The 9646-nt window shown below is 33.5% G+C and overlaps 1 protein-coding gene across 2 annotated transcripts in view; it reads right to left on the bottom strand.

Annotated features, from left to right (window-relative positions):
- Window positions 1-357: 357 nt before the first annotated feature.
- Window positions 358-9646, bottom strand: part of TNFSF13B (tumor necrosis factor (ligand) superfamily, member 13b) — a 33997-nt gene continuing 24708 nt past the window's right edge. For both annotated transcript variants that reach the window (XM_011933878.1, XM_011933879.1), the window contains 3 exons: window positions 5311-5423; window positions 5071-5221; window positions 358-2011 (listed from right to left, as the gene is read on the bottom strand). In XM_011933878.1, the coding sequence (XP_011789268.1) occupies window positions 1899-2011; window positions 5071-5221; window positions 5311-5423 (377 nt within the window). In that variant the 3' untranslated portion in view covers window positions 358-1898. The remainder of the gene's footprint in view (window positions 2012-5070; window positions 5222-5310; window positions 5424-9646) is intronic.

Genomic DNA, 9646 nt, shown 5'->3' with positions numbered 1-9646 from the left:
CTCAGTTATACATCTACTTAATATTATAAGTATGTATATAAATACTCAATATTATACCAATAATATATACTTAATATTGTACTAAAAATCCCACAAAATATACTGTACTGTTGGATAAATTCAATTCTAAAGGTAATAATATAACTGATGTCTCCTTCTAAATAGTTTAAGTAGTTAGACAGATGCAGATGTGAACAGATCCTTTTTCAGATACGGAAAATATTCACATTTCCAAACGATCATATCCTAACACAGATTAATGTATCATGTTTCACCTGATTTTAAAAATAACATTTAATTATACAGTGAGAATGCAAAAGGTGGGTGTTGCTAGACAAACTCAGTCAGAAAATGAGGTAAAAGGCAATGAAGGTTTTTATTTGTTAATCCATATTAGCAGCAACACCAGAAAAATCATTAACCACCCCTCCTAGCATTGAAACTCTGACTCCACTTATCGCTTCTTCTTTTTAAATTACAATGTAAAACAAAATGAACTGCAAAATATATTTTATTTGAATTTACTGAAGTCGAAATCATAGGAACCAGATACTTAAACAAAGTTTAAACTTAAAGTTTAGATTTTAAACATAAAATTTAAATGGTTTTCTTTGTTTTGAAAAGTATATCCTTGAAAAGTATTTTGATATAGATGGGAACATTTTCATAGACTGGCATCTATTTTTCCATCTACTGTTTAATGAAGTAAACTGTTGAATGATGTAAACTGTTAAATGAAGTAAACAGTTAAAACTAATGACATAAAAAACAAGCAAAGCAAAGGAAACATGTTATAAAAGATGAGTATTACAGCATTCTTAAGTATGGTACTTTATAAAATGAAAACCGGGATGATGTCTTCTGAGATATCAACATATTTATAAGGAGTACATGGTACGTGACATACTTCAGGATGCCAAGAATTTTAATTAAAACTCAACCTCTATAAAGTGAATATAAAACTAATAAGAGGAATATTTTTAAAGGTTGGGATATGTAAACTACAATAGCAGCAGTTTGAAACAGAAGAGGAAGAAATAAAGGGAAATTACATTACATTAGTATAAATGTATTCAGTAACTTCTGTTGGAGATTATGTTGTTATATATGAACAATTATAGTTATTTTTCAATTAATGCTTTACATGCATAAATTGAAATTACCTGACATTAAAAGTTTCTGAAATTCATTATAGGAAATACACATGAGCATAAACAAATGAGGAAATGAGGATATTCTCTCCCGCCTATGAAAAAATGTGTGGGTAATATATTACATCATAGATAGAAATTGCATACTTGAAATGACCATAAAATACTTAAATAGTACATGGATACTATTTTCAGCCAAGTTGTTTCATATTTAAATTTAAACTTTTAGTTATTTCATGTAACTACTTTAAGATTTCTAAAATTTTTATTTTTTACTTTTTGTAATGTTGACCAAAAAGGAGGGAGTGCATTTAACATAAAAATAGAAAATGAATCCTGAGATTTCTCATAAATGTCTTAATGTCCTAGAGATGTGGGCACTTGTTCCATAGTAAATTATGGACGCCACATTTTACAAAATCCTTACTGCCCCTTTGAATTGTGTCCTTCCTCCAAGATAAGAAGCTATGACTCAATTGTTCAGCATGGAATTCTAGTGAAAAGCCTTTCTAGTTCTATCTTTCCCTAAATGGGCTCTGGTTTCTTGTAATTCACGTGACACTCTTTGGCTGTGGCTGTCTGTTAAATTTCCTGTTTTGGACTAGTGTCAGCAAACCAAAACAAATAGCTCACAGAAAAGGCAACGGTAACTACTTTTTTTTTTTTTTTGGTATATCCAGTTAGATTCTTTCTTCTTAGAGGTACAGAGAAAGGGAAGAAAATAGTCACAGACATGGTATAAGTGGGTCACAGCAGTTTCAATGCACCAAAAAATGTGACATCTCCATCCAGTGATATTTGTGCATTTTCTCGTGGTATTGCAAGCTGAAGTTCATCTCCTTCTTCCAGTTTTGCAATGCCTAGGAAAAAATGATTTACAAGAACTATAAGTGGTTATAAAACAGAAAAGAAAAAAACCTAAATAAAACTATCTTGTTCTGTAAAAAAAAAAATGTTAACATAGGCATCCAGACTTCAGAATATACCAGTGGGCTTCTAAACCATTGCAATTATCTTAGCCTAAAAAAATTTAGAAGAAATAAGCAAAAGGAGTTACAACAGATATGTATGAATTTATTACCTACTCTTTAAAAAATGGAGTTCCCCAAAAGAAGTCCAATATATAACTTTTTAAACAATTAGGTAAATCATGGCACATCCCTTGATAGAATATTAAATGATTAGTGATGATTTTTATTTAATTTTGTTGACAAGAAAAGCTTTTATAATAATGTTAAATAAAAATGTGAAAAATTACACACACACATATATATACTAGATATTCCTAATTATATTTTTAAACATACATATGAAAAGCATAAATATTAAAAAGTGAAGAAAACACCATTTCTTAACATAACACATTTGTTAATATAGTTTTTCTTGAGAGCTCAGACTATGGGTTTAAGCATTATCTGGATTACTTTTCACAACCTCTTATATTTTGTTTTATAATATAACCACATTTGTCTTCATAATCAAAAACAACAATGAAATTAACTCTTCAAAAATGACCAATAAATCTGTGTGCGACTAATTTACAAGGACAAATGCATCTGTGAATTGGTAATACAAAATACATTCAGGGACTACACTCAATGTATCAAAAGAAAAATGTGAAGGAGAAGAAAGAGGAAGAATAAGGGGAAGAAAAGAAATAAAGAAACGAACAAACAATAAAACTGTCATCTGAACTGTCAATAATTGTGGCTTACTATTTTTAGAAGAGTTGCATTGTTTCATTAGCATAGTGAAAATGTACCTACATAAACACATGTATGTTCATGTCTATTCTAACCTAAAGCCCAAAGCATGCAGATTTGCTCAGGCAGCAGCCAGGGGGAGTTTATTTATTGAACATTTACTATGTACCAGGCACCCTTCTGGAAAAACCTACAGTAGTGATCAAGGATGACAAAATTTCCGTCCCCACTGGGTATGCTTTTTTGTAATGGGCAAAGACAGACTACAACAAAAGAAAGTTTTTTAGGACTTATTACAGGTTATGTGTACACGTTCTAGAACTGACAAAACATTTGTGGACTACCTTAAGCAGTAAGAATAAAATGACTGAGATCTATTTGTTGAACGGACTTGTCATTATCATAGAGATTGGAAATGAGCTAACATTTTGTCAAAGATCGTAGCTCACAAAGCATTAAGTAATATTAACTCCAAAGATTAGGTGGGTGTGAACAACTATAGAGTCTATTTAACATTTTAACACTAAGTTATTGGCTATTTCAATTCTTCCAGATTAGAGCAATCAGGTATAATTTTTCTAATAAACATTTTATTAACACAATAAGTAATAAGATTCAGCTTTATCTATGTAAGTGGTTCTTTGATATTATGTTGGGTTTCCTAAGTTGGCCATTCACATCTTTTCAGGTTACTAAGGAGATATTTTCTGTACTTATACTCTAATGTGTGATTTTAAATGGCTTTAAATAAATTTGTCCTAAAACAGATTAAAATTGTAAGCCTGAAACTTCCTAGAGGACAGGACTCATATACAACAGTAAGCTACTAGTAATGAAAAATATTTTTAAAGTCAGGTGAATTATTCTTAAAGTAAGACACCTTAAGAAATCTAGCAGACTCCTCTAATAGCAAGTAAGTGTAAGAGGAGCAGATGATTAGAAAAATGTTTTAAAGAGTTATTTGTAAATAATGAATATAAATAAATAACAGATTGGAGTAGTCTCACCATTTATAAACATTTTGCAACTCCAAACTACTAGTCAGCACTGGGTGAAGGGAAACATCTCTTTATGAAAATTAGGGAATTCTAATTTTATAAACTTCCTCATCTCCCCACCAATGCTATCTGTGGCTGCAGATCCAGAATGACACCATTTCCATGATTAGAAACTATTTTCCTTAGTTTCTAACTGACTTATTGGGCATTTGTTTGCAAATGCCTTTGAAATACAGTATTTCAAAATGCATAGCCAGTTTCCATTCCTGTGTGTCACACGGTCATTCAGAGTAAACATCTGGACCTGAAGCCATTCCTCACGGTTCTGGATTTTTACAAAATCAACAGAGAAAATAAATGTCTTTAAGGTAAATAGTTTTCTTTAAAACCAGCCTGGATTAATTTTAAATCACCCTTGAAAAATAAAATGAAGGAAATGTTGGCAATTACAGCTGAAACAGACCTGAGGTTTACAAGACCTGCCCTGCTCTCTGCCTCTCACTGCTCCTGGGTGCAAAGGTAGATTTGCTTCTACACTTTCACATTCCTAAGTCACCTGTCTGGTGTCCACTGACACAAGATGTCACCTGTGTGAGACAGAAGCCATTGTCCAACTTTCCCTTACCCTCAAACCCGGCCAGGGGCATTTCTTCCACAGCAGGCAAGAAGAGGTTTGGTTGCTCCCAGTGTGGAATCAGATTGGCTGGTTTAAACCGCGTCTAAAAATTAGTATCTGTGTAACCTGGGACAAGTTACGTTACCTCTCTGTGTCTAGATCCCAGCTCTCTTAAATGGGAAGATTAAATCAGCCTGCATATATAAAATGCAGAAAAGAGTGCCTGGCCAGTGGTAATCACTCTATCATTGTCAGATATTATTATTGTTGTTATTAAGGGTTGAAGAAAATATATTTGAATTTTTCTCAGTGTAGAAGTTACTATGTAGAAGTACTATGTACAATGTAGAAGTTGCTATGAAGTTACTACCCTTTCTAAATGTATATAAAGATGGTAAAGTTATTAGTAATAATTCCATCTTTCTCAATTAAAACAGACTAGCTTATCATTCAAGATTGAAAAAACACAACATATTGAGGAATGTCTTTCTGTCTTTTCATATTTTAGGGCACCATCCTTTCATTTTCGCATTTTGCAGCTCAGATTTTTCATCAGACTCTCTTCATTTCACAATTAGCAGAGTGCGAGAACTATTATTTACCAGCCGAATAGCAGGAATTATTGGGTAGTGTTTCAGGCATATTTTGAATACATCGAAACAAAGTCACCAGACTCAGTTCGTCCCCAAAGACATGGACTTTTTTCCTCTGAATTAGATGTCCCATGGCATAGGTCTTATCAGTGTATAAAACCTGAGAAACGAACCAAAAATCTTTGTCAGAAATGAACACAAAATGGGAGGCTTCAGACAGTTAACATCAAAATTAGGGTTTGAACCTACCTGACCATATATAAAAAAGTAACCAGTTTCTTTGACCAATATTTTATTCTCTTTTTCTTCTAGGGCACTTCCCCTTTTAAAGCTGAGAAGCCATGGAACAAAAGTGTAAGATCCTGCAATGAAGAGAATCATTTATAAGGAAAGAAACCGAGACAGGCAGTTTTCACCTCCACTTCCATTAAGTTGTTAAGCTACCACTGAAACTTAGAAGATAATTCCATCCAAAAAAAATAAAAGAAGAAGAAGAAGAAGACAAGTCACATTACTGCATTGGATTCTTTGCCATCACTTATATATTAACCTGGGTTAATATAACAGATACAAGAACCCGAGAGCTAACCCTTTATATGAATGCCTGGGTTTTCCCTTTATTGGTCCATATTTCAGCTATTTCATAATAAAGGCTGGTCTGGATAAGAGAGTTTGAAGCAAAAAGTGGACAAAATTTCTCTGCATAACACACTAGTAGCGATTTTCCTTTGATTCTCAGAGAGGAAAAAGTATGTGAAGAGTTTGGCAAAAGGTTTCCGGAGGAAGAAATCTCTCCATTCCTTGGCCCAAATGTGGCAACAGAAGGGAGCCTATGGGAGAAAGAAGAAAGTGACTAAGACACAACCTTTACTAAGAACAGTCAAGGAACTTTGTAACAACGATCTATGATATTTGAGTTTCAATGGCTTCTGCTCAGTTCACTGATAATTCTCCTCCATTACCCATCAAAAATCACTTGGGGAGTGACAAAGAGGCTGCTGGGCTCAAGGGTGAGATGAAAGGGACAGAGAGAAGACAGTAGCCATCAGGGAATAGGCACATGGGGGACTACATTGATGAGCCAGAATCTGTAAGTGCGTTCGGACATCAAAACCCATTAAGAGAGCAGAGACACTCCTTTCCTGTGAATTCATACTTTACATTCCCTGGATTTCTCATGGGTGTGTCACGTGACTATCTGAGTAAAGGGTGAGCCCTAAGGCTAGAGGTTGGGAAATTTGGAGAGTGTAAATTAAGTGATGTAACATGAATAAAAAGAAGATTAGGGGGATTGTAATATAAGGATAAAATAGTAAAACAGAGCTGTGGAAATTAGTCTAGAATCATACTTTAAATGTCCCTGTATAATTGGTAATGGTGGACCATACCTGTGTCCAAATTTCATCCTGATCACAGCAAAAATGAAAACAAAATCGACAATAAAATTCAGAGTCCACAACAGACAATAGGCTAGAAGCCAAAGAAGATAACAATTTTTCTAGAATTGAGATTAGAGAGCATTTTTTTTCTGTGGGTTTTCATGAGGGGCACAGGATGATGTGGTAGTTAACAACGTGCTCACATTCCGTACATACAACTGCCGAGTGTGCGCACCTTCTTCGCATAGTGTTTCCAAGGCAAACCAAGTATATTCAAACTTTTTCCAAATAAAATTCCTTTTTGATCTTATGTTTTAATTGACAGATAAAATTGTACATATTTGTCATGTACAACATGATGTCTTGAAATACGTAGGCATTGTGCAATGACTGAGTCAAGCAAATTAAAATATGTTACCTCATATAGTTGTCATTTTTGTGGTGAGAACACAGTATCTACTCATTTAGCATTTTTCAAGAATACATTTCATTAACTGTAGTCACCATGTTGTACAAGAGATCTCTTGAACGTATTCCTCCAGTCTAACTGAAAGTTTGTAACCTTTGACCAACATCTTTTCACCCCCACCCCCACCACCCAGCCACTAGTCAACACCATTCTACCCTCTACTTCTTTAAATTTGACTTTTTTTTAGATTCCACATATACATCAGATCATGTAGTATTTGTCTTTCTGTGCTTATTTCACTTGTTCTAATGTCCTCCAAGTTCATCCATGTTACTGAAAACAACAAGGTTTCCTTCTTTTTATGCTGAATAGTATTCCACTGTGTATATATCGCACTTTTTCCTCATCCATTCATCTGTAGATGGACACTTAGGTTGATTTAGTATCTTGGCTATTGTGAAAAATTCTGCAATAAACATTGAAGTACAGATATCTCATCTGTGGTCACACCACTCTGAATGCACTGTATCTTGTCTGACCTCAGGAGCTAAGCAGAGTGGGGCATGGTTAGTCCTTGGATGAGAGATTATCTCTTTGACACACTGATTTCATTTTCTTTGGATATATACTTGGTAGTGGGATTGATGGATCATATGGTATTTCATTTTTAATTTTTAAAGAAACTTTTATACTATTTTCCATAATAGCTACACTAATTTATATTCCCAGTCCAAATAAGATCATTGAGAGAAGAATGTAAAATACGAACCACATATTTCTGATTGTTTCTAAGGAGTAAGAATCCTAGGTGATAACAAAACAAATTATATTGTAAATTCAAGTTGAAATAAATAACATTTCCTTAGTCAGACCTTTGAGTTCCTCTTACCATAGACAGAGGGAGGAAAGATGTCAGGGAGAGTGGGGAGGAAGGATGGAGGATCTATGAGTGGATCAAGAAACTTCCCAGGTCTTCTTCAGCACATGCTCTTGTCGACCTGTGCTTCTTGCTCACTCCCAGGAGCCACATCCATCACTGTTTCTCACCAAGGGTGAATGTGCCCTGATATGGGCAGGTCTCATCACCCTAACTGGCTTTTCCCAAAGAAGGGAACATTTTCCTTAAAAGAAAAGCTCTCTTGTATAGTAATAGTTAACACAAGATCGCCTCAATGACAAATTACAAATGCAAAATCATCATCGCCTCTTTTATGATATAATTTCAGTGAAAAGATTATAATAAAATAGTTTTTAATTTGGTTTAAATGACATAATGTATGCCAAGCACTTTTTGGAGTGCTGAAAAATGAGAAAGAGTTAATACAGTTACTGTCAATATTGTAAAACACAAACTGATAACTTCACCAAGGCAGTTGCTTTCATAGCTTAATGATATTCATTTGATGCTTGGAGTGAAGAGAGATTTTTAAAAAATAATACACTTGATAGATACTAAATTTTCTGAGCTAAAGGGCCATTTGTGTTTGGTTCCCTGTCACTTTCCCAGGGCTTAATATCATGACTGACCCACAGTAGACATGCAGCAAATATTTATTAATTAATTCAAATTTAAACATAATATAATTCAAAATAGCAATGTACTGTAAAAATTAATCCCAGGTATTCAATTGGTTTTTTAAAAGCATTTTACTACCAAGTTACTGAAATTCTTGTAATGAAATGCCCTCCATCATAGAGCTAGTATATTCTCTTAAATTGAAGTAAAATACAAATTTCTAAAACCACTTGTTTACATCTGGCTACAGATATTTGTTTACTAAAATTTTCATAATAATTTAGATTGATTTCTTAGATGTTTTACATTCAATTAATATATACATAATTGAAGACCCACTTCTTAGTAAATGTCACTGGTGTCTTGTCAGCATAGAAAATAAAACAAGTATATAGTAGGTCTCTATTCTTACTGTCTCTTAATATTTTATTTAGGCATATTATCATCTCTTCTGGCAATAATCTTATTAAAGTGATAGAGAACATGTTTACTTATTTTTATTTATTGTCTTTATTCCTCCCACATCCACACACACACATATGCACACCCACATACTTACCTGGGCTCTCTGCAAACAGGAGATAAAGACTAAGGTTAACTGCAGACAGCCCAGTGAAGGGTTAAAGAAATACCCCGGTTCAGAGGCTGTTTGTAAACACCAAGAGAGATTTTTATTTTTGTTTTTCGACTTCTAATGTTTAACAAAATCTCTGTCAGGATGAGGATTAGCAATAAAATAATCTCTATCAGGCCAAGAAAACAGATAATAGAAGAAAGACTCCTGTGTCCACACAGGACAAGGAATAGAGTCTAGGCAAAAAAAAAAAAAAAAAGTACTTTGGAAAAATTACTAAACAAGTGAACAACTGCAGTCCACATCAATTAACAACAGAAAACCCTGAGGATGGGAGTAATTTTGAGTTCCAGATTTGCTACATTGTAACATCCAAACTGTCCAATTTTCAAGAAGAAACTTCAAGGCATACAAAGAAAGAAAATTATAAACTACTCAGTGGACCAAAAGAACAAAGTCATTATTACAAGATTAACACTCAATAGTGAATCACTTTTCTACCAGTGATCTAACTCTTTTCTACCAGTAATAAACAAGTGGAATTTGAAATTAAAAATATAATGGCATTTAGATGATTACCTCAAAAAATGAAACACTTAGGAATAATCCAACAAAATATGTAAAAGATTTAAATAACTAAATAAATGGAGAGATACTCCATGTTTATAAACAGGAAGACTTAATATTGTCAAGATGTCAGTTCTTCC

Source organism: Colobus angolensis, unplaced genomic scaffold (genome assembly GCF_000951035.1).
Source record: "Colobus angolensis palliatus isolate OR3802 unplaced genomic scaffold, Cang.pa_1.0 Scaffold13, whole genome shotgun sequence".
NCBI classification, from domain to species: domain Eukaryota; kingdom Metazoa; phylum Chordata; class Mammalia; order Primates; family Cercopithecidae; genus Colobus; species Colobus angolensis.
This window is presented reverse-complemented; position numbering and strand designations above follow the sequence as displayed.